The sequence below is a fragment of the Mustela nigripes genome, chromosome 12, assembly GCF_022355385.1.
Source record: "Mustela nigripes isolate SB6536 chromosome 12, MUSNIG.SB6536, whole genome shotgun sequence".
NCBI classification, from domain to species: Eukaryota; Metazoa; Chordata; class Mammalia; order Carnivora; family Mustelidae; genus Mustela; species Mustela nigripes.
The window spans coordinates 252,115-277,046 of NC_081568.1; the positions used below are offsets into that span (position 1 = coordinate 252,115).

The following is a 24,932-nucleotide window of genomic DNA, read 5'->3' on the forward strand; positions in this document are numbered from 1 at the left end:
CCCGCACTCCTCACCCCCCGGCCGGGCCGGCGTCAGCTGCGGTCGTTCCCGGGGGCTTCTGTCTGGACTCAGGACAGCGCTGACCTGACAAGTGCAGGGCCTGACCCCAGGGTGGAACAGCCACTCACTGCCCAGCTGCCCAGGAGCGCGGCGGTGTTGCCCTCGACGGTCAGACGTGCCCGATCACCACCCGTTACCCCCCGTGTTCAGAATCTACTCAGTGTCCGCCCGGCGCCAGTCCCTGGTCTCGGGAGGAGCCGCGGCTGCAGCCCAGAGGACAAGGTGCTGCCGCAGGAAGGGCAGTGGGAGCTGAAAAGCCGAAGGTCAGCCGTGCAGACCCCGCGGACACACCAAGTGAGGCGGAGGGAGGGAGAGGCAGGACCCACCCAGGAGGCGGCCAGAGGGTGACGGAGGACGCGTGGGGAAGACGCCCGAGGGACGGTGAGGCCGGACAAGGAGCCCAGGAGGCGGCCAGCCTGGGGACACTGAGAGGAGAGGGCGGGAAGGGACAGGCCGGCCCCTCCCCACCCAGCATCACGCCACCCCCTGGGGCCGTCGCGGGTGCAGGGACCCGCCCCGACGCACGTCCCCCTGGAGCCCCGCGGGGACCCCGTCCAGGCCCGCCCCCTGACGGTCCGGCAGCTCAGGCCCCGCCTTTCCGGCGCGCGGCGGAAGCGGAAGTGCCCGCGGGCAGCTCACTTCCGGCCGGGCTCCGGCGGGCGGCGGCGGCCGGTGAGCGTGTGGCGGCGGAGGGCGGTGTGCGGGGTGTGCGGTGCGGGGGCGGTCGCGGACGTGCGCGGATCGGGGGCGGTGCGCGCGGCCCCGGGCGGTGGGCAGCACCGGGGCGCGCTCTCCGCGGACGCGGCCGGGGTGCGCGCGGCCCCGAAGGCGGGGCGGAGGCCTCCCCGTCCTCCCGCTGAGAGTCCTCCCGCGGGGAGCGCCCGGAGGTCGCGCCTGGGGGACGGGGCCGCGGACTGCGAGAGCCTCGCCGGCTGCACAGCTGCGGGGGCAGCTCGCTGGGGCGGCGGCGGGACGCGCGGCGCGTCGGGGCGGGGCGGGAGCGAGCGGGGCGGGAGCGTGCGGGGCGGGAGCGTGCGGGGCGGGAGCGTGCGGGGCGGGGGCGCGCGGGGCGGGGCGGGGGCGGGGGGGGCGGGAGCGTGCGGGGAGGGGCAGAGGGAAGGCGTGCCCCGCGGGGACAGGCGCTGGCCCGGGCTCGTGGAAGCGTCCGTGGAGGCCGGGGCTCTGCCGAGGGCGTGCGGGAGCTCGGGGAGAGCGCGGTCTCCACCATCGGAGAAGCTGGGTGCGGAGGCCGTGCGTGGGGGCAGTGCACTGAGCTCAGGGGACACGTCCACCGAACCCTCCCATTGCCGGGCGCTCCCGGATGCCCGGTCGGGCGCCCGCACCGGGGCACTGCAGCTGGGAGGGAGGTGTGCTGTGGCGCGCGGGCGTCTGTCCGCCCACTTGTCGCGCCTGAGCGGATCCCTTTGGCCCCTCCTCTTTGTCTGTTAGGGTTGTTAAATGTACAAAGTGGAATTTCGGACATTACAGACAGTTCTGGGGTTTTTAGTATTTTTAAAAAGCTTTCAAAGATTTATTGGAGAGAGCGAGAGCGAGCAAACGCGCGTGCAAGCAGCCAGGGTGGGGGAGCGGGAGAGAGCGAATCTCAAGCGGACTCCATGCTGAGGGCAGAGCCCCCAGCCCCGCAGGACCCTGAGATCACAACCCAAGCGGAAATCAGAGTCAGGGGCTTAACCGGCGGAGCTGCTCAGATGCCCGGTGGTGAGGCCCGTTGAGGTGTGCTGGCCCTTTGCCTCTGTGTCCTCGCGGAGGCCTCCTGGCACAGCTGCCCCACCAGTGTGGCCAAAGGGGGCCATGAGGGCTCCAGAAGTGGGCTGTGCCTGGGCGAGAGAAGGACCTGGGAGACTGACATCGGATAGGGTGCGGGTCCGTGTCTCCACACAGACACCTTCTGTTCATCGTTTTTAACTGGAGGTGCTTCTGCTTTACCTACCTTTGTATCTGAGTCCTGAAAGCTCGTGCCTGTTACCGAGGCGCTCATCCTCCTGGTTCAGCGCTCCGATTTACCGGATCAGGATCTCCCGTGTTCTCCTTGTAGCTCCATTGTGAACCGCAGAGACTTTTAGGGGGAAGGGGTTTCGTGCCTACCTGTCTACCTTCCTAACACATCTTCCCCTGCTGCTCCCTCTCTCCCTGTTCACACAGGGTGCCTCTAGTATGACTCGCGCTGAGATCCCAGCTGCTTTTTAACCATGAAGGAGACAGACCGGGAGGCTGTAGCCACAGCTGTCCAGAGGGTTGCGGGGATGCTCCAGCGCCCGGACCAGCTGGACAAAGTAGAGCAGTACCGGAGAAGAGAGGCCCGGAAAAAGGCCTCGGTGGAGGCCAGACTGAAGGTACGAGACCACGGGGCCACAGGCGTCCGTCCACTCCGTCAGGCCGGATCCATCTGCCTCGAGTGCGGGGTGGCTGCGTAACGTCACCGTCATAGTTTGGCTCAGTGAGCCTTTGTGGTGGTCTGCAAAGAGGCGGACCAGACCGTCTTTGTTTGACACATTCCTTCCAAAAGCGTGTCACCCAGCAGCAGATTCCTAGAGCAGATGGGGCGAGTGTTGGAGCAACCTCTGAAGCACACAGAAGTGCCCATTTAAATTTTAAGCAGTACTAGAAGACGAGCAGCTACCCTTATTTCTGAAGTCTTCTGCAGGGTGCCACCGTAGAGCCTTTTGTTTAGAACTTTCCAGCACACACTGTGGCTGTCTGGCCCGAGGGGGGCGGGGGGAGAGAGGCACGGTGATTAACGCTGTGAGAGGGGCAAGAAAGAAAATCACTCTTTTTCAAGGTACCTTATGATTGGTTTGGTTTTCAATCTCATTGGTGTTGGGAAGTGAGTTTTTTAAAAAACTACTTCTATTCCGTGTAGTTACACCGATGTTAAGACTGCGGTCTGCCATGATGAACAGGCAGCAGAGCGGCCTTGGGGGTTCACGAGCCTCTGAGGAAGGTTCATATTCACACGCACGTGGCCCCTGACACGGTGTCAGCGTCTGGGTGGTGGCAGGCTTCGGGAGACGGGATGAGGGCCACTTGTTTGTGCCACACGGAGGATCCAGAGACCAGTGGGACTTACTTAAAACACTGGTTTTACTAAAGAAGTTTTAGTAAAATTTCTCTTTAGCTTGGGCCTGCTGCATTTTTAGTCAGCATTTCAGTCTGTTCCGGAAACTTAGGGGATTAACTGATAATCATCCCTGTGGTCTAGAAACCTTGTGTGGTTTGTTACCATCATCGTTAGCGATCTCTACGTGCGACTTAGGGTTCCTGGGTCGAATGTGTTCCTGGCTTTGGTCGTGCCACCTGGCCTTCCCTCCCCTCCACTGGCTGCCCCTTCTTCACGTCCCCTCCCTTTTGGCCACTAGCTGCGGGCATCTTGGCGTGCCGGTGGAGTGAGTCTGGATCCCAGACGAAGCTGCTCTCCGCAGTGGGCCAGCCATCCTAGAGCTGAGTCTGGTCCCGGCTGAGGGGCAGGAGGCCCTATACCTCAGAGCTGATGAGCGAGTCCTCAGAGTCTTGGGTGAGGCCCGAGGGAGCTGTGGAGGCCTGGGGCAGCCCTGGGACCAGAGGGAGGCCCGGGGAGACCACATGTGGCGTCCTCCTGGGGCAGGCCCGCGAGCTGAGGCAGTCCCATCGAAGTATCCAGAACCTTCAGGCTGAGGGCCTGGTTGAGGAGTTTGGGACGTGTTCTCAGGCAACACTGAAAAAAAAGAAAAGCTATTTTGTGACTCGGTTAAGTCCTTGCTGAATCTTATTCTCTTTTTTCTGAGTATTGGCTGTTCTCCGCTATTGAAATTTGTCTCCTGTGACCTTGAACTTTCGGAAGAAGATTTGTCTGTGGCTGTCCTGGCTCCGCTGACCCCCTTCCCTCACCCCTGGATGTGTCCCCCAGGCTGCCATCCAGTCCCAGTTGGACGGTGTGCGTACGGGCCTGAGCCAGCTGCACAACGCGCTGAACGATGTCAAAGACGTCCAGCAGTCCCTGGCCGACGTCAGCAAGGACTGGAGGCAGAGCATCAACACCATCGAGAGCCTCAAGGACGTGAAGGATGCTGTCGTGCGGCACAGCCAGCTCGCCGCGGCTGTGGAAAACCTCAAGAACATCTTCTCAGGTGGCCGGTGGGGACAGCTGGGGATGGCGGGTGCCTGGGGCGTCAGGGCCAGAGTGCTGTCTCTTCTCTTTGCCTTGACTCACTGTTCCTTGCCTACGGGTGGTGCAGAGCTGGGCCCAGTTTTTGTGCTGTGTATTCACAGCCCTTCCTTGGGGTGGACCGTGAGTTTGAGTCCCACCTGTGTGGCTGACTTCCTGTTTGCAGAAAGGGCGGAAGGGGCCAGTTGAACAAGCAGAGACGAGTAGCTCTGTTTGGACGGAGACACTGAAGTGGGTTAACAGCATAAGCACTTGTGAGCTTCATTCCCTGGGCTGCAGGGTGGCTGTCAGGTCAGGAGACCAGATGGGACTCCGATAGGTGACAGAGAAAAGTGTCCCGGAAGACAGGACGGGTTGGGGGGGGGCAGTTCCCAGCTGGAGAGGTGATGCCAGCAAATGGCATTTCCTAAGAGGAGGAGAGTGTGCCCATGCGCAGAGGTGGGGAGAGCAAAGAAGGGACACATTCTGCGGCCTCGGTCCGCACTGGGCAGGGTCTGGTGGAGGCCTTGGGGCTGGTTGGGGTGGCGTAGGGACAGGAGGTATGGGGTGGCCCTTTCAGAGCCATGTCCCTGTACCTCGCCAGTGAGAGGCTCTGCAGCCTATCTGGGAACAGTGTCATTTGTCACGTGGGTGGGGCTCCATGTCTGCTCAGCACTGTCCCGAGCCCGTACCACCCCATCCTCATCCCCTCTCCTCTGTCAGGGTTGCCAGCATCCCCGCAAGAGACCTTGAGGCGGTCTGACCCCTTCCCTTCCTTTATTCCGTCTCTGGTCTCAGTGAATTTTTTCTGTTCTTCTCTAAACTTTGGTCGACCCGGAGCGTAATCTGCTGCAGCTCTTCACACCACGTACAGCCACATCATGGCCCTGCTCCCGCCGCATCGTACCTTGGTAATTTGTGTCCTGTTCAGCTCCTGCTCCTCGGACTCCTCTCATGCTCTTGTCTGGTGGCGGCACTGTTGAGTACCTGGCCCCCTTGCTCATCTCCCCGGGGTCTGAGACTTAAGGCCACGTTCTAAGTTGCTTCTCCCATCCTGCCCCCACGAATACCTCGGCATTGCCGACTCTACAGTGGGTGTTAAGGAAGCCTTCGTCTTGGTGACTGTTGGCTGCCCGGAATTGGAATGTAGTCCCCAAGCCCGAATGTCCTTCATGACTGTGAGCCAGCACCTTGCTTGTTAATTTTCCTCCTTATGATTTCCTGTTGACTGGTAACATTTCCTTCCGGTCTTGTGAAACTAATGCTCAATGACCAAAAAATTACTTTCCTGGAAGGAGTTCATCCACAGGAGTTGAAAACAATTTTCTTCCCTTGAAGAGCAACTGAGGCTACGTTATATACACATTTTGGTTAGCAGTCTACTTTATCGGGAAGATGTGCTGGTTTGAGCCCCTTTAGACGTTTCTCATTGCCGGTCATTTGGTAGGACTGTACCCAGTACCCAGCCTTTTTCCCCACTTTGTTTTAACATGAGATGCACTTAATATAAAACTTACCATCTTGATTGTTTTTGAGTGTATAGTTCTCTGGTGTTAGGTACTTCCACATTGTGCAGCTGTCACCACCATCCGCTACCAGCGTAAAACAGACTGTGCGGTGCTGTGTGTCAGTGACGTGCAAGTGACACTGAGAGACCACCACCAAACGCTGCGCCATTGAATGATGGCTCCCCGTTTCCTCTCCCCTGACCAGTTGAGGGTCTGTTTAGATTTTCTGTTTCTTCCCAAGTTAGTCTCTAGGTTTTTGCCTGGGTGTCTGGGTCATCTGGTTGGTTGTTGTACTGTCGTCTGTAGTACTCTCGGAGCCTTTCTGTTTCTGTAGAACCGGCAGTAACGCCCCTGCTTTCATTTCCAGTTTTAGTATTTGAGTCTTCTCTTTTATTTTTTCCTTTAAGTTCCTGAGCTAAAGATTTGTTAATCATTGGTCTTTTCAAAGAATTGCCTCGTGATTTTGTTGGTTTTCCCGTTCTCTATTCCGTTTCTTTCTGCTCTGCTCTTTGTTATTTCCTTCCTGCTGGTAGCTTTGGGTTCAGCTTATTCTTCTTTTTCTGGTTCCCTGAATTTATAAAGTCAGGTTGTTGATGTGATAGTTCTCTCTCTCTCTTTTTTTTTAGCATAAGTGTTGCTGGCTATGCACTTGTCCTTAAACATTGCTCTGTTAGAGCCTGCAAGTTCCAGTTTGTTGGGTTCTATTTTTGTTTCCATATTTTCTAATTTCTCCTGTGATTTCTTTGAGCCAGTGATTGTGTTAGTTAATCTCTACTAATTCGTGAATTTTTCATCTGTTACGGATTTTCAACTTCATCCCATCCTGGCTGGAAAAGATACATTGTATAATTTCTATCTCTTAAAATGTATGGAGGTTGAATTTGTGATTTTACATAAGGTCTGTCCTGGAAAATATGCTCTCGGGAAGGACGTGTGTGGCTGCTGGGCAGAAGGACACGTGTGTGGCTGCTTAGGGGAAGGACATGTGTGTGGCTGCTGGGCAGAAGGACGTGTGTGGCTGTTGGGCGTGTGTCTGTTCGATGGAGCTGGTTGATTGTGTCGTTCAGGTCCTGTGTGTCCTTATTCATCTCCTGGTGGTTGTCCCGTCCGTCACCAAGAGAGACGTGGAACTGCCTGTTTTCCAGTAGAGTCTTTGTCTTCTTTGTCTCTTGTAAACTTGCTGATTTCAAGTCCGTCTTGTGCGGCATCAGTGGGGCCACCTGCTCTATTTTGGTCCCTGCTCGCCTGGCCTGCCTTCTCCCACCTTTCATGTCAGCCGGTTTGTGTCTTTGCATCACGGGCGAGCCTCTTACAGATAGCAGATGGCTGGATCTTGTGTTTTGATCCATTCTACCAGTCTCTGTTTTTTAACTGGGAAGTTAATCCATTTACATTTGAAGCAATTACTGAAAATGGCTGACACATTTCTGCATTTTGCTATTTGATTTCTGTGACTTACAATCTTTGATCCTCATTTCCTGCTATTTCTGTTTTCTTTTGTGTTTAGTTGATTTTTTGTGTGTGTGTGGTGAAATGTTTAATTCCTTTCTCATTCCTTTTTTATGTATTCAGAATCTGTTTTCTTTGCAGTTACTGTGTGGATTACATTTAACCTCTAAAGTTAAAAATACTCTTGAATTTATGCTAGCTTAACTTCAGTAACAGACAAAAACTCTGCTCCTACACAATGTTGTCTCACCCTTTCAGTTACTGATGTCACAAAATTACATCCTTATACGTTATCCAAAAACATAGAAGAGTTGTTTATTATTCGTTAGTCTTTCAAATTATGTGGAAAACACCATGCAGAATTATAAACCAGTTACAGCAATACTAGCTTTGGACAAAGAATTTTTTTTCCCTAAATGTATTAGTCTTTTCAATTACGTAGGACAAAAAGTAAAGTCACAAACCGAAGTTACCATAACACGAGCTTACGTGGCTGCCCTGTATCTCCCTTTACTGCGATCTTTATTCCCCCGTAGCACTCTGCATTACCACCCGGCACCCTTGCAGCCACCGGACTCGCTGAGGCAGTTCTCCAGGGCCGCGAGCGCTCAGCCCTGTCTGGAAGTGTCTTTGTGTCCTTCACTTTTGAAGGCCAGTTTTGCCAGGTACGGGGCTCTGGGGTGACTGTAGTTTTCTTTCAGACTTCAACAGTCTTAGCCACTGTCCTTGGGCCTCCGAAGTTCCTGATGGAAAAGCTGCTTGTTGTCTTACTGAGGCTCCCTCATAGGCCACCAGCTGCTTGCCCCTCACCGCTTTCCAGGTTCTGTCTTTGGTTTTCAGCAATTTGTTTGTAATGTGTCTTGTTCTTGGTCTCCGAGTTTTTTCTCCTTGGAGTTTATTGAGCTTTTAGATGTTTATATTCCTGTCTTTCATCAAGTTAAGTAAGTTTGATCATATTCAGATAATTTCTCTGTCTTCTTACCTCTCTCATCATCTTCGGGGATGTCAGAGTGTGCGCGGTGCCCCAGGGTCCTGTAGGCCTGTCTGCTCGCCTTCGGTCTTTGTTCGTTCTGTCCTTCCTACGCAGTAATTTTGTTACCTCGTCTTTGCTGATTCTTTCTTCTGTCGGGTTTGCCTTTGAATCCCTGACGTAGGTTTTCTGTTTCAGTTGCTGTAGTTTTTACCTCCAGAATTCTTTTTGGTTTCTTTTCAGGTTTCCCTGTCTTCGTTGATGTTTGCATTTTGTTCTGTGTCATTTTCTGGACTTCCCACGTCTTCCTTTAGTCCCTGGAGCACATCTAAGACTTGTTTTAAAGTCTTCATCCAGTAGAGGGAGCCTGTGAAGCGGCTGCCTGTGGTTCGCGTTGTCATCCCAGGGTCCTCGGATCGAGCCCCGTGTCAGGCTCCTTGCTCAGTAGGAACTCACTTCTCCCTCTGCTGCTCCCCTGCTTGTGCCCACTTATGCGCACGCACTCTCTGTCTCTCTCTTTCTGACAAATAAGTAAACAAAATGTTTAAATAAAAGTGACGTCTTCATCCAACAGATGGACCGCCTAGTGTCTCTCAGGGATGGTTATCTTTTCCCCTTGACTCTCATACCTTTCTGTGTCTTTTTATGTCTTGTGATTTTTGTTGTTGAATGTTGGACACGTGAATCCAGTAACATAGTAACTCTGAAAATCAGATTCTCCTCTTCTGCAGGGTCTGCTGATTGCTGTTTGTTGTTCGGTAGGCTGTCTCTGTGCTGAGGGTCAGACTAAGAGGTAAACTGAAGGTCTTCCCAGGTCTTTTCTGAGCCAAACCTCTTCGAGCTTTTTAACTCTCCCACACGAGATTGTGCGTGAATGTCGTAGTCCTGAATGTCTGGAAGGGGAAGGGAGGAAAAATGGAGGGGAAAGGGGGCACCAGCTCTTCAAATCATCCGGAAGTCACCTGACTCCAGGGCAAGGGGTTGGCAGCAGTGGTGGCCTGAGTGCAGTAACTGTGTTCCACCACTGTGTGTGCCTCTCCCTGAGTGGAGGCAGCGACCAGCAGCTGGAGCACAGATCCCGGGTTTTGGAGGACGTGGTCCTCTTTGCTCAGCCTGGTTCCCTGAAGCTCCGTGCAAGCCGCTTTGGGAATGCGTGTCAGGCTGGGCTGGGGCTGGGAACGTGCTCCTGTGCTAAGAGCTGGGGTGGACCAAATGAACCACAGTTTACTGCCAGGCCATCTGCTGGAAGGTGCCAGCCTTCCTCAGACCCAGCACTTCCAAAATAGTTACTCAGATTCTGCCAGCGCCGTTGCCGTCTGGGTGCGGAGACCGATTCCTGGCGCTCCCTCCTCTGCCATCGTCCCAGGCTCCTCCACGGCCGTTTTTGTGGTTTTTCACACTTTCATCTTGTGCCTTTTTCCCTAGTGCCCGAAATTGTGCGGGAGACCCAGGACCTCATAGAACAAGGGGCGCTTCTCCAGGCGCACCGGAAGCTGATGGACCTGGAGTGCTCCCGGGACGGGCTGATGTACGAGCAGTACCGCATGGACAGTGGGAATACTCGGGACATGACCCTCATCCACAGCTACTTCGGAAGCACGCAGGGGCTCTCGGACGAGCTGGCCAAGCAGCTGTGGATGGTGCTGCAGAGGTCACTGGTTACCGTTCGCCGTGACCCCACCTTGTTGGTCTCGGTTGTTAGAATTATCGAAAGGGAAGAAAAAATCGACAGGCGCATACTTGACCGAAAGAAACAAACTAGTTTTGTTCCTCCCGGGAGGCCCAAGAATTGGAAGGAGAAAATGTTTGCGATCTTGGACAGAACCGTGACTACTAGAATTGAGGGCACACAGGCAGACACCAGGGAGTCCGACAAGATGTGGCTCGTCCGCCACCTGGAAATCATAAGGAAGTACGTCCTGGATGACCTCATTGTTGCCAAAAACCTGATGGTTCAGTGCTTCCCTCCCCATTACGAGATCTTCAGAAACCTCCTGAGCATGTACCACCAGGCCCTGAGCACGCGGATGCAGGAGCTCGCGGCCGAAGACCTGGAAGCCAATGAGATCGTGAGCCTGTTGACGTGGGTCCTAAACACCTACACGAGGTAACTCCGAAGTCACTCTTGTATTTTCTTTTGCATACAGTTGAGTTGCTTTGCTGCATGTGCTCAGCTCCCTCAGACTTCGTTTTCTGCTGATGAACGTCTCCCCTCGGGTCCGTGTGCGTGCTTAGCCTTGAGGCCAGGGCCCAGCCTCTGGCTGTGTGAACGCTCCTGTGTTTGGGTGGTGCTTCTGCTCTTGACTTCCCGTCCCTAGTGAGCAGCTCGGCATCGGGCTGTTCTGTGACACTGAGTGCCCACTGTGCACTAGGCCCCTCCCGCCTCACGGTGGCCTCCCGAGCGTCTGGTTCCACCCGGCAGACCGGTGAGGACACGTGGGCTCAGGAGGTCCCAGAACCAGCACGGGTCACGGGAGGCACCAGCTCCGTCCTCTTGGCTGCCAGTGCCTCCCAGCTTGGTTCCTTCTCACCAGTACCCTGGGAAAATCCGTTCTTTCTGTGTTTCAGCCTTAAGGTTTTGTCCCTTTGCAAAAGGGACATGAGCCGTTTGGTGCTTGTACTCGTCTGACGCAGGGTTGGGAACTGTGGCCGCGGTGCAGTATGCTGACGTTCTTTAAGATTAGCTAGCTGAGGGGAAGATACGTTTTTGGATTTTGCTGGGTTTTGTGAATCGAGAGCAATATAAAATTCTGTGCTGTAATTATTTTTAGCCTGTCTTTTTGCTCATGTGCAGAAACTTGTTAACCCTTCTGCTTATCAGTAAGGGTTCGGATGTTTTGTGTGAATATTGGTAACCGGCTGTAGGAGAGAATGCTTACGTCTTCATGTAAAAACATAGGAGAGACGCTCTGTCACCCATGATGACGGTGGTCACTCTGGTGTGTCTGCGGCTTCGTTGTGCCAGGCATGGGTACTGTCCCCCGGGCGCTGCCCTCTCCCAGCCCACAGGTCCGGGGCCATCACCATCCTCCCCAGCCCGTGGCCTTCCCTGTTCAGGCCTTGAAGTCTCGTCACCCCACGAGGAAAGTACCGTGAGGGTCTTCTTCATGTTGTGCGTGAGGAGACTGAGGCGCGGGGGTCCCGTGCCCAGTATGGACGCGGCCGGCCCGCGAGGGCAGTAGAATCCGGGCCCTGCACCCTCGCTGCTCAGCTGCCAGACTGGGCACTGGCTCCTGTGCAGTGTGTGTCTTGCCTTCGTGCGTTTTCGTGTGTGCGCAGCTGCGTACGGCCGCCTTCTCGGCATTTGGACTTCGGTGGGAAAAACGGAGCTGCTTTCACGCTAGAAACGTTTCTCACTGCAGCGAGGCTCTTGGGTGACGTCGCGGCGGAGCGAACCGTCTCTGGACACTTGCAGGGTTTCCCCAAGTGCCTTTCGCTAGGGAGGAGCTCGTGTCTCTGCCGGTGCTTGTGCTCGGGCTCCGCGTTTGCCTGTGAACGTGTACTGCGGGAACGCGGCACAGGGCGTGTGACTTTTTCTGGACGTCTGAGAACCCGACCGCACGAGGATGAGAACGGGCGCCTAACGGGGACTCCTCTGAAATCCCGTCCCCGTCCCTGCCTCCTCACACCCGCTTGTCCGACCGCGCTGGTCCTCCCTGCCGAGCGTCTGTCGTCAGGAAGCGCAGGGAGCGGCACCGCTGGCCTCAGCGGCCCTGTGCGTGCTTGTCATTCCGTGGGTGACGGGACCTGCCCGCCCAGCACCTCCGCTTCGCCAGCCGGGCCCTCCCCGGGGCTGGGCGTCAGGCACACACGTCTCCGCTCGCGGGCTTGCTTTCCTGAGTGCCGGGGGGCCGCGGGCTGAGGCCAGGGACAGGGGGGCCTCGTGGGACCACTCCCGGCGCAGCGCGCGCCCAGGGCCTGCCCCCCGCCCCGACACGGTCTCGAGGACGCTCGGGCACTTGCGTGTCGGAAGAAAGAGCGACACTTAGCTGAGCGCACTGTCTCCCCGCTAACTCTTCTTTCTCACACCCGGCTTTGCCGCAGTGCAGAGATGATGGGGAACGCGGAGCTGGCCCCGGAAGTGGACGTCAGCACCCTGGAGCCTTTGCTCTCTGCAGACGTGGTCTCTGAGCTGCTCAACACCTACATGTCAACCCTCACGGTGAGTAGAGCGGGCGCACCTCCGAGCCAGGCCTCGTGGTGGACCCAGTCCCGCTCGGAGGCCGCGGGCGGAGGGAGGCGGGAGCGACCTGTCTTGGTGTTGGCCTCCGAAGGGTGCGTGGGCTGGTTCGGGGACGTCGCGTCTTCCAGGGAGGTGAGGAGGGCGGCGGGTTTTCCGGCCCCGGGTGGAGACTGAGCGTGTGTCCCACGGAACAGAAGCGCCCTCTGGCTGGAGCAGTGAGCCTCATGGCCCCCGGGAGCCGGATGGGCGGTGGTGCCGGCCGGCCTCAGAGCTGAGCCTCGGAGTGGGAGGGGGCAGGTGGGGCCCGGGTGCACCCCCCAACACCCGTGACCCCAGGTGGTCTGTGAGGAGCATGGGAGGGTCAGGGCCTGCCTCCCTGGCCGAGGGGAGCCCGAGCGGCTGACAGCATCCCGACTGAGACGCTGAGCCCCCCCGCAGGGAAGCAGGGAAGGGGCCGCGCTCCCAACGTGGCGGTGCTGGTGTGTGGTCTTTTGGGGACAAGCCTGCTGGGCGCACGTCCGCCTCGTGCTTCCGTGTACAGCTGACCGGCCTGGCCTGGCCTGCCGCCGTGGTGCTTGTCCAGACGGTGGCTGGTGGAGGCAGCGCTTGGCACAGAGGTGGCTGGTGGAGCGGCTTCTCTGGTGTCCCCTTGTTTGGGAATAGTGACTCCCAGGGCCCTGAGTTTGGTTTTTGCCGCTGCGTGGCTGAGGAAAGTCCATGTGTGTTGTCTTAGGGGGCATGTTCTGTTCTTCCTTTTTCTGTGATGCCAAATTTCTGTAGTCAAACATCATTGCCTGGCTGCGGAAAGCACTAGAAACAGACAAGAAGGACTGGGTGAAAGAGACGGAGCCTGAGGCCGACCAGGACGGGTACTACCAGACGACGCTCCCCGCCATCGTCTTCCAGGTACCGCCGCCGTGCGCTGAGGTCCCCTGCCGGGCCGCCCCTGGGGTCTGTGGGCTCGACAAGTGCACGTAAAGTGCCTCCCTCCCTAAAGACAGAGGGACCCCTTCCGGGTGCCTCAGGCCCCTCTTTCTCCGGAGCAGAAGGCGCCAAGGGTCACCCGTCCAAACGGTTTTGCCCGGAGTTACTCTAGTTTTCCTGAAGCATTTGAGTTTGCGCTGGAACCGAACTGCGTGTTACTTGCACATGATGCTCAGATTGGAGTTTGCTGCTTTGATGTTCTCTGATGTTGAAAATGGCTGAAATTCATCTTCCAAAATGCCACCTGACTGAGTACGACCCCGTGGGTTTGGGGAAGTGTCCTTTACGTTATGACCATAATTGCGCCGTCTCCTTCTGGTTCCTTTGCTTTTGGGTGCCCAGCACCTGCTGGCGTCCTCCGGCTTCCCTACGGTCCTTTTCTTCTGGCCTCGGTGTTTCCTCCCGGAGGAAGGGTTCTGGCAGGAGGAGGGCTGAGTCGCGTTCTGACCCTTGTGTGGGACCACGTCGCTGACACGTGCTTGGATGCCAGCCGGGCGCAGTGACACTGTGGGCGTCTGTCTCCGGTGACACCGCAAGCTGCACAGGGATCTCCCCGTCCCCTTTATTTTGGAAACTGGTGTCAGACAGACTGTGTGCCCCGCAGGCCTGGGGTGAGCCTGGCCTCCCTGCCCTCTCCGCCTCTCCACGTGTAGCTCTCCCCAGCTCCAGGGTGTACGCTCCCTGTCTTCGTAAGGAATTCACGTCCCAAGTCGCAGCCCAGCTCCTGGCACCCATGGGACCCCAGCTGCACCCGACCCCCTTAGGCCCCCATCTCCTCCTCAGCTCACTGAGAACACGTGTTTCCCTCCGTGTGGAGATCAGCCCGTCTGCAGGTGATTAGGAAGTGATTCACTTGTTGTTTTTTCATCTGATGAGAAAGTTGTTCATTTAACTGACTTGCTGTTTTTTGAGTGGTTTCCCCCCACCCCTGATTTTAGACTAGAGCTACCAGTTGGCAGATAGGGGTTTATATAATGGGAAATTGCACCCTTGTGAGTTTATATTAGAATTCATAAACTCTCCCAATTTTTAGATGTTCGAACAGAATCTTCAAGTTGCTGCTCAGATAAGTGAAGATTTGAAAACAAAGGTACTTGTTTTGTGTCTTCAGCAAATGAACTCTTTCCTGAGTAGGTATGTATTTTGCCAGTGCGCTCATTTAGAAAGTGTATGGTTTTAAAACTTAAAAGCAGAATTTTGATCCTAATATGCCTGATATTAAAAAGTATTTTAGGCCTGGATTTGTTGTCGTGACCTTTGTTATTTTGAAACAAGCCTTTGGAACAGATGACGCTGTTTTCTTGAGAGCCCACGGGGGCCTGATTCTCCTCCAATGCTTCCTTTCACTTGTCTGCACGGCCCGGGGCCTGGGAGGGACTCCCGTCAGGTGGCAGCTCCAGTCCCGTCACTGGGAGTCGCCGCCCCCCCCCTCAACGGGGCTGGGGACTGTGTCTCCAGGACTCCTCTTTTTGATTTGCTCGGGAGGATTTTCAAACCTGTACAGAAGCAGAAAGACTGGTGTAAAAAAAACTTGACCCATCGTCCACCTTCAAAAGCTGCCCCTGTAAAGCCCCTCTCCCCCAAGCATTTTAAAGCAAGTCCCATTTTGGCATTTCGTCCTGTGTACCCTCATTCTGGCTGAGGGCCAGCTCACACCAAGTTTGTATTTGGGTTTCCCCAGTGGTTTCAGACGTGCCTCCTTCTAGTGGTGTGTGGAGACTGAGCTAGGAGCCGGTCTGGGCTCCCTGGTCTCGGGGAGAGCCACTCTGTGAGCCACTGGCCTGTGGACACGTGCAGGTTATGTCCGAGGGCCCAGCACCTTATCCGGCCCTGACTGCCGGCCTTGGGAGCCACATGTTGGGTCTAAAGGCTTGTGAGATTCCTCTTTATTTTCTTGCTGTTTCGTAAGAACCCGGTGTAGGTGGGGTACGCTCTGCATTGTGGCACACTGCGGTGTGGGGTCCGCCTGTCCTGCCCTGCAGACTGAGAGTCCCCATCAGCCGTGCCCCTGAGGGTCATGGCCCCAGTTTTGTTAGCAGAAAGAGGAAATTTTCCTCATCAGCCTCAGAAGTTTGCTTACCTGAACCACACGTTAGACAGAAAGGTGGGATAAATATTTCTTTTTAATTGCCAACTTTGCTCCTTTTATAAGGTCTTTTAAACATACGTACATTGTGTTGTAGTGTTGTGTTCTGGTGTGTGAGCCTAACAATTTCAGAAATAAAATACGTAGTGATCTCAGTTGCTTGTTTTCTTGACCTCAAATGGAAGTTATTTATTTTGAGTAATGTCTTAATTTGACTTTTTCAGGGAAAGTTTCAGAAAGTGACATCTTATCTAATATTTAATAATGCTCCCAACACTATAGTATGAATTTCTAGGCAAATTGTGTGTTAGATAAAATAATAATTTTCCCCTCACAAATACTTGTATACTCAGAATACTAAATCATATTTCAGAGCCTGACACAAAGTATATTTTTAGTAATCCATTTAAAATGATCAGCTTCCCTGATTTTTCATTAGTATACAGATCGTCCAAAAATTTATTTTATTTTTCAAGACTTACCTGGTCAGATGTTAACGAAGCCAGATGTCTTCATCAGGTGTGATTTCCTTGTGAAGTCTGGCACACCCCGCAGGCCCCCCCTTACCAGTGGTTCTGCTGGGGGCTGTGTGTTCCCAGATACAAAGAGGAGGCCCAGTCGTATAAAGAGGAGCACCTCCGGGACCGGCAGCACCCGCACTGCTACGTCCAGTATATGATCGCCGTCATCAACAACTGCCAGACCTTTAAGTAAGTGACTGTGGGGCACAGGGCGACCCCAGAATGAAAGGGCAGAAGGGAAGTGTTCTGAGTTGCTTCATTGAGCCTTGCCTGTTTCCTTACAGAGAATCCATCGTCAGTTTGAAAAGGAAGTACTTGAGAAGTGAAACGGAAGAGGGTGTGTCTCTGACCCAGCCCAGCATGGATGGGATTCTGGACACCATTGCACAGGAAGGCTGCAGCAGCCTGCTGGAGGAGGTCTTCCTGGACCTGGAGGTGGGAGCCGGTTCTTCGCTGCTTTGTTTCCAGGCTGAAAATCATGTTTCCGTCCAGCGTGGGTCTGTGACCCACCCTGTGACCACACCCTGTGACCCAGATGGAGCCGACATTCCGGTTCACCCTTCTCCCTATGAAAGGGCCTTTGCTTTTCTGTGAGGTAGGCCTCGTATGATGCAGGTGCAGAGTAGAGGTCCTTCCGGTGTATAGTTGGACAGAATACCATTAGATAATAAAGAGACTGATCTCAGCGGATTATAAAATGGAAACAAGTACGTAGAAGGAAGACGGACTATGCTCTTTAGCAAATTCTTGATACCAGAACCAAATCGAGAATTCTTCCAAGTTTGCACACCCACCACGTGGACCAGTCTCAGCTTTGCATAAAAGTACGACACGGAGTCGCTGACAGAATGCACTTAGTTAGCATCATGTCAGAGGCACCAAGAACAGGGAGGGATTATTTCAAAGATGCAGGCGTTACATTGATGTATGGGCAGAAACCAGAGTATGTTTAAAAAATAAAATTCTGATCATCTTGGGTCCTCCTGGGAAGGAAGGACCTGGCGAGGATCTTCTGGGGCGATTGGTGGGATCATTTTGTGATGTCGCATGCTTTCTCGAAAATGGTTTAGTACATGGATAGATGATTATGGATTATAATCTAAATGGATTAGATGAAACGGATACATTTGAAATTATTTCCAAATTAAAAAAAAACTGTAACAAAAAATGAGATAAAGGACACAAGTAAACCCTTTCACAGAAAAGGTGTTACGGATGTCCAAAATGTGAAAACAAAATGCCCGGTCTTTCCAGTCTTCAGAGATACGCACACTCAAACCGAGTGTTCTCTGTGGCTTTGCGGGCTGGCAGGTAGCTCTGTAGGCACGGGAGAGGGCGTGCTCTCATGTGTTCTCTGCAGGACCAGTGCTGTAGCTTTTAGAGGGCCCTGTGGAAAGTTTCCGGGGTTTAGTTTGCACACTTGTTGGCTGAACAGTTCTGCTTTCGGGGTTTCACCTGCAGAAAAGCACAGGTTCATTGCACTGTTCTTTGTAACTGCAAAATGTGAGCAGTTTTAAATGTCCATTGGGAACGGGTAAGTGCAGAATAGCCATATGACATACGTGAACAGTAGAGGCAGCCTGTGTATGGACAGATCTCCACGTCCCCGAAGTCGTGTAGCCAGTGTCTTACATGGTTACGGGATGTGTTTGCAGATCCCATGGCAGTAGGGTTTTTACGTGTGTATTTCTGTCACAGAACATCACTGAGGCTCTACAGCACCTTCCTCTGGATACGTGTGACTCGGGGCCAGTGTCTAGGTGACATTTTCTGTGCTCTTTTCAGCAACATCTCAGTGAGCTGATGACAAGGAAGTGGCTGTTAGGCTCCAATGCCGTGGACATTATTTGTGTTACTGTGGAAGATTATTTCAGTGATTTTGCCAAAATTAAAAAGCCGTACAAAAAGGTAAGAGTGTGGACACAGTGACACGGTGAGCTCACCTACAGGCCGGAGCCAACCTGCCGTCTTGTGTGGAGCTCCGTGTCCGCTTGGTTCTGTGAATGCACGTTCACGGGTGGTTTCATGAACCTGAGGCACAGACGTCATGTCTGGAGACAGGCCGGGTGGAGGCGATGGTGCTTCTGTTCATTTAACCTTCCTGCCTCCTGACACCCCACCAAACCCTCCTTGACACACGGCTACAGACACCGGCCGTGCTCGTGATACGGACCTCCTCAGCAGCCCCAAAAGCCCTGGAAGGGAGAAGGGGGCAGCAGCTGTGGATCGGGGCTAAGCGGCAGCTCCCTCTGCAGGATCCCCGTCCAGGGCACAAGCCGGCTGCCAGCTTTCCCACTCCAGTGGAGGCCCCAGGGCTCGTGTCTGTGTGGCCGGGCCCTGGAGAACCCAGGAGCCCTGCCCCAGACGTGGAGAGCCCCCGTGTGCCCCAGCCCCGTTCCATGTCCTCAGGGGTATCCCCGAGCTAGCCCGTTTCCTCCTGCAGGGCCTGGGCCTGCCTCTCTCGTGGATTCTCAGGGTCTCAGGCAGTGTTTGCTGCTGTTGCCGTATTGAGTGATGGGATTTCAAAAGTCGGGCTTTCCATATGTTTTTTCCTGGCTCATAGGAAATGGTTTGGATATACCGACCTTGTGTTCATACGTTTTGTAAAACTTCTGATTGTTTCTGGGTTCCGTCTCAGGACCCTTTCGGATTTCTGTGTAGATGCTTGTGTCGACCGAGCGGTGACACTGTTTTCATTTCTGGTTCTCACACTTTCATGTGTTTTTGTCCTCCTGTGGTGACTGGGACCCAGCGTCACCCTTGTCTGAGTGCTCAGTTTAAAGGAAATTCTTAGGACTCTGCCAGTAAGAGTGATGCTTGTCAGGAGACCCGCTGCCTGGAGCCCTGACTGGTTCCCTCACCTGCTCTGTGCAGAAGCCTCTGGCTGGTCAGAAGGTCAGGTGCTGCTCTGTCGTTGCTTGCCTGGCTTTTAGGTCCACTATTTATTTCAACATTTGGTATGTTGATTTAGTAGTTGGTGCCTGAGGAGCCCAAGGGTGTGTGCTGCCCTCCGGGGGCGGCTTCTCTGGAGGGCTCATCTGCTGGCGCGACTGGGCACGAATTTCCTTTCACCACGTACTTGAGTGAATGCACGTATGTGCTCTTTCAGGTCCTGGCATCTGTCGACGGGCAGGAGGGTGGGTGTCCTGCACGGCTGCCTGGCCAGCCTGGGTCTCAGCGGGCACCTGGTGGGGTGGGGTGTCTCAGCGGGGAGCCCCGAGGGGGTCTCAGGGGTTTAATCTGGGGGGTTGTCTCAGTGGGAGCCTGGGGGATCCTTAGCAAGGGGTGGGGGTCTCTGGGGAGTGCCTGGGGGAGCCTCAGCAGGGGCTGGGGGGTGTCTCAGCAGGGAGCCTGGGTGGGGATCCTTAGGAAGGGGAGGGAGTCTCACTGAGGTGCCTGGGGGTGTCTCAGCAGGGGGTGGGGGCCTCAGTGGGATGCTTGGGAGGGGTCTCTGGGGAGCCTGGGGGGGTCTCAGTGGGAGGGGCGTGGGCATCTGAGCAGGAGCCCCGGGGCTGCCTGGCTGACCCCCCGTGTGCCGGCAGAGGATGACCGCGGAGGCGCAGCGGCGCGTGGTGCTGGAGTACCTGCGGGCCGTCATGCAGAAGCGCATCTCCTTCCGCAGCGCCGAGGAGCGCAAGGAGGGCGCCGAGAGGATGGTCCGGGAGGCCGCGCAGCTCCGCCTCCTGTTCCGGAAGCTGGCCGCCGTGAGTGCCGCTCTGGTTCTGTGTCCCCAGCGGGGATGTTGAGGCCCGCTGGTCCGGGCCAGTCCTGTGAGGGACCAGATGACCAGTCGGTCCCCCTTGTGAGCAGGGGAAGGTCTGTTGGACCTTGTGGCTGGGATGGCTTCTAGGGCGTTACCGCGAGCCCATGGGAGTGGTGCTAGCCGGACTGGTCTCACCTCTTGGGCTGCCGGCCCCCTGCCTGCAGCGTCCCTGCTGAGGGCACACGCGACAGCTCCCCTGTGGGCCTTCAGTGGTCACCTGGGCCACAGAGTTCCACGGACACTTGGCTTGTGTCTCCTCATGGCGCTCGGCAGCTGCACACACATTATCTTCCAGGGCTTTGGTGAGGATGCAGACGGGCACTGTGACACCATCGTGGCCATCGCGGAAGTTATTAAGCTGACAGACCCATCACTGCTCTACCTGGAAGTTTCCACACTGGTCAGCAAATATCCAGACATTAGGTAAGAGCCCATGAGCCGTCTGTTTCAGCTAGAAATTGTGGAACAGAGCAGTAAGCTCATTCCTAGGGTCACTGACAAGATGGAGAGGCCTGACCGTCAGGTGTGAGCGCCGTTGGGGGGCCCAGTTCCTGGGAGGACAAGCTGTGTGGACGATAGCCAGGAGCAGAGTGGGCACATCTGTGTGCCTCTACATCCCCTAGCCCTGCTACTGGACCTGGAGCCCACTGGTCACACACCTCCCAGGTGTCAGAGCACAGGTGGCCTGAGTGTAGGTGGGACGTCACCACACTCTGCACTGGGGGAAGGTGGCAGAGCAGAGTGGTTTCTGGAAGCTCATCTTGTGCTCGTGGATTCAGGGAGGGGAGCGCAGGTGCCTGTCACATGCGACCACGCCCCCCCCCCCACCTTCCTGTCTCACCCAGCGACTTTCTGTCAGCGCTGTGGGTTTGCTTGAAGCAGGACGGAGTGGTGTTCCTGGGCTCACCAGCGTCTCTCACTCTAGTCAGGTGGTCTGTTAGAGAGTTAAGAGAGCAGCTTACGAGACTTCGTGATTGTGGGTTGAAGGGAAGGGGCACGGTGAGGGGAGAACTCTGGTCTCTCTCCCGTCCTGACGTGGGGCCTGCGCCGCACGTCCACAGCTGTCGACCCTGCTCTGACCCTGCTCTGGGGCCTCCGTGTTGGCCCGGCCAGGCAGGGGGGAGTGCGGGGGGCAGATGGAGTTGGATGTGGGGGGCGAGCGGCGGGAAGCGCACCCCCGACGTGCCCGTGTTCCCCGCACCCGCAGGGACGAGCACATCGGCGCACTCCTGGCCATGCGAGGGGATACGAGCCGGGACCTGAAGCAGACCATCATCGAGACGCTGGAGCAAGGCCCCACACAGGCCAACCCGAACTATGTGCCCATCTTCAAGGAGATCATGGTTCCCAGTCTGAACGTGGCAAAGCTCCTCAAGTAGCCTGCCAGGCCCCGGCCCTGGAGATGTGTGGCCACCAGAAAGCCGAGAGATGCCCGGGACCCCTGGGCCTGCATCTCCCGCTGCCGCACTCACGGCGCCTTAAAGAACAAGTACTCTGGTGGCTGTGGTACTTCTGGCTTCCTCGTGCTTTGTAACGTCCCTTGTGAGGCATGTTCCGGTGTGAGGGGCCCTGTGGTGCCGGTCCCTCTTGACCCCTGGGTCTTCATTTCCACACAGTGTAAACACAAACTCTGCTGCTCAGTAAAGAGTCTGACCTCCCGCGGGGACTGAGGGGTCCTGGACGTGAAGGTGTTCTTGGAGGGGGTGTGGTGAGCGGCCTGCCGCAGTGGAGGCCAGAGGTGCCCCGGCAGGCAGTCGGCTTGGGGCTCTCTCCCCGCCTCCGCCCCGTCCCACCCCGCGGGCTTGTGCCCTAAGAAAGAAATGTGCCTGTGACACAAGAACCCAAGGATCTTGGAGGGCAGGATCCATCCTGGGTGGACCAGATTCACCTCGGGGGGGTTCACCTCAGGGGGATGAGATTCTGCTGGGAGTGGGATCCATCTCGGTCGGAGGGGACAGGATTCACCTGGAGGTGGGATCCACCTCGGGGGGACAGGATTCACCTGGACATTGGGGGCAGATGCAGTCCTGCTTCCCCCGTCAGTCTCATCTCAACCTTCAGACTGCCCTTGTGCATCTCATTTCAGCGCTGCGCCCCACCCCCTTCGGTGTCTCGGCTGCCTCCTCCCCCCACTCTGGCCGGGTGGTGCTGCTCTGCCCTTTCTGGGCACCTGTTTGCTGTGTGCAGTGATGAGTCTGAGTAAGCGAGTGAGCACAGGTGCCCGCCTGTCTGTGCCTGGGAAGAACCAGGTCTCAGACCCCAGGATGCACCAGCAGCCGTGTCCCCACGATCTCCCTGCACCACCCGAAGGGGCTGCCTCGGTCACATGCGTGCGCACACAGCCGTCGATGTTAACTTTAGAGCCCGAGCACGGTTCGCCTACAACAAGCTACGTCTTACATTCTCCTGATGTGACTGCTCACGGTTACCACCCAAAGTGCCCTGAAGCATCTTTTTTTTTTTTTTTTTTAAGATTTTTGTATTTGTTTATTTGACAGACAGAGATCACAAGTAGGTAGAGAGGCAGGCAGAGAGAGAGGGGGAAGCAGGGTACCCGCTGAGCAGAGTCAGACGTGGGGCTCGATCCCAGGACCCTGGAACCACGACCTGAGCTGAAGGCAGAGGCTTTAACCCGCTGAGCCACCCAGGCGCTCCACCTTAAAACATCTTTAATAGACGTGATCATGCGGGTGTGACAGGGTCTGCGGCGGGGCCCCTGCCCAGCATGCCCAACGATGTAAGGCACATTGTTCTGTGATCACAGTTACACAAAATTTGACGAAGATTACATTCACAAAATTAACATATGCAATTTACACCACTCCTAGGTTAGCATTTCAAGTTCCAATGAAATTCTTTAAATCTCCTTTCGTGACAGAAGATGACTGGACTCGTACACGGTATATAAGCACTGTGACCAAGTCGTTCTCAAGAAAACACAGACGTGAAAGACAGCAGCTCCTATCTTTGTGTTCTTTACAGTCCGCCAGAAAGTAGGCCAAAATTCAGTATTAAATAAATAGGAATTCTTTTATAATAAAAAGTTTTACAACAGTTTTCCTAAGGAAATACATTCATGAGACTTTGTTTACATTCTGTTTTACAAGGACAGGAATAGCTAGGATTCTCATTTATGAAGTGTATCCACAGCACGAGCCTGTGTAAGACTGTCCACGGAGGAAACACCAGAGCTCTCTCATGAGCACTGGCACGTGGGGCTCTGCTGGGAGCTTTCCCACCGGGAACCGCAGCTCCTGTAGGGCTGCACTCGGCCCTGGGCCCATCCAGGACAGAAAACACCAGCTGAGAGCTGAGCCTCAAGACCCGCCGGTTTATTCTCTCTGGGGTTGAAGGACGTGCCCCGGCTCAGCCTCTAGCTCTGCAGCAGGGCGTGGGGTCCGGGTCCATCCAGCGATCCAGGTGAGTGGTTAAGGCAGCAAGATGCCGGACCAGCTGGGCTGTGGACCCTTGTCTGACCTGGCTGCAGTGGGCACCTTCCTGGAGGTGTGCTTGGATGCTGTGGCTTGGTGACCAGGCTGGCCTGGGGGCAGTCTGTCGGGTCACTAACCGGCAGGTTTTGTGGCCGCAATAATGGCTGGATTCTGTGCTCACGGAGTGGGGCAGAATGGTTGCACAGTGTGGGGAAGAACTATGGAGCCCGCCCCCCTGCCCACCTGTGTGACTTAGGCGATGGGCAGACCTGCTCTCGGGGTCAAGAGCTTTGGGCTGCTGAGCAGATGCCCCAGTGACTGTCCCTTGTATTTCTCAACAGCAAAGGTATGAAGAGCAGATCGCACACTTTCTCGCCAGGGTCTCCGTGTGCACTATGAAAACACTGGAGTGCTATCAGGCCTCGCCCGTGATGGCTGGGAATTTTGCATCAACAGAACTCGGTCACAGGGCAGCACACTCTCCTGAGCAGGGCTGAGCTGGGCTTCTTTAGAAGAGCTTCCAGGAGTGTCCGTCTGAAGGCCCTCATCCCTCTGATCCTTACTACCTCTTCCTCCCACAAAACCCTGTCTGAGCAACAGGTGAGGACGGATGAGGGCCTCTCCTGGATCAGTGTGGCAGCCACCTCACCGCACCCTCATCTGCTCCCCGCACAGGTCAGCCAGACAGTGGTCTCCCTCCAGAGGATCGGGGGTGGGGGCAGAGGGTGCAGCTCTGCCCAAGGCCATGTCCCTGGAGGGGTTGAGAAGGGGTCTATGTTACAGCATTCTCAGGGTAGGCCCAGAGGTCCTGTGAAGGTCTGAGCTCTGCTCCAAGTCCCTTGGTTCTCCATGAAACAGCAGGTCCCCGCCCCACCTGGCCCTGGCCCCAGTAAGCTGCTCGCTATGTGAAGGCCCCCGCATTCAGCTGGAGCTGTGTAGACCTGCCCACGTGGCCGGTGCAACCTTCCGACGGCCCTGGCCATCTCCTGGCAGCAGGTGGGACACGGAAGGCCAGAGGCTGCCACACGGATGCCTGGGCCGGAGCCAGGCCCGTGCTGAGCTCTGGGAGTTACAACACAAAAGGACAAACAAACGCGTGTCTGCAGTGGTACCTAAGGTGTCCCTAAGGTGACAGGTAGTTCAGAGAACCGGTAAGTGTACGTTAGGACGGCACACAGCGCCCGCCCCTCGGCCTGCAGATCGCTCCTGGAACCTGGGCTCCTGCCTCGCGGGGGGTGAGAGCCAGGAATCCTGGGCGGGCGTCCAGTCTCCGTGTCCCTGGCAGTGCCGAGGGGAGCGCGGACCTGGAACACGGAGCCCACTTCTGGGGACCCAGGGCCCTTCCTGAGGCTAAGTCAGGGCTGACAGTAACACGCAAGGGCCGGCTGGGTTCAAAACCGGGGCAGGCGCCCAGTAGGACCCTCGGCCGAGTGTCCGGGCAAAGGCACGGGCCCGGACCGCGCGGCAGCCGGAAGAGGCTCTGCCACGGTCCCCTCCGTCGCCCGCAGGGGCCTCTCTGCAGGTGGCTCCCGGGAACTCCGAGGGTCCGGCCCGGTGGCACGCGCGGTCCCCCGGGACGGATTCCAATCCCGCACCTCGACCCCGGCCGGGGAGACCGCAGGGCCAGGGCGTCACAGCGGCGTCTCCTCCTGCTCCAGCGCGTGCGGCGGCGCGTGGCACGAGGGCTGCAGGGACGCGAGCTTCAGCAGCGCGGGGCGGCGGCGCGCGCGGGGCCGCTGGAAGGAGCGACGGCTGTGCACGCGGCGCGCCGCCGCCGACCGCGCATGCGCGCCCGGGAGTCCGCGGCGCTCCGGCCCGGCGCCGGGCTCGCGGTCG

At 56.1% G+C, this 24,932-nt stretch overlaps 1 protein-coding gene across 2 annotated transcripts; it reads left to right on the forward strand.

Moving 5' to 3' along the window:
- Window positions 1-665: 665 nt before the first annotated feature.
- Window positions 666-22,722, forward strand: EXOC3 (exocyst complex component 3). Of its 2 annotated transcripts, XM_059416794.1 has the most exons (13): window positions 666-732; window positions 2,224-2,414; window positions 3,965-4,184; window positions 9,554-10,235; window positions 12,173-12,290; window positions 13,092-13,217; window positions 14,329-14,429; window positions 15,981-16,091; window positions 16,187-16,337; window positions 17,688-17,810; window positions 19,445-19,606; window positions 19,961-20,088; window positions 20,873-21,331. In XM_059416794.1, the coding sequence occupies exons 2-13, from the start codon at window positions 2,271-2,273 to the stop codon at window positions 21,042-21,044; spliced, it is 2,238 nt and encodes a 745-aa protein (XP_059272777.1). In that variant the 5' UTR covers window positions 666-732; window positions 2,224-2,270; the 3' UTR covers window positions 21,045-21,331. The 2 variants fall into 2 exon arrangements, with proteins under 2 accessions (XP_059272777.1, XP_059272778.1); XM_059416795.1 differs by lacking the exons at window positions 666-732; window positions 19,445-19,606 and having other exon boundaries at window positions 20,873-22,722.
- The last annotated feature ends 2,210 nt before the right edge of the window (window positions 22,723-24,932 follow it).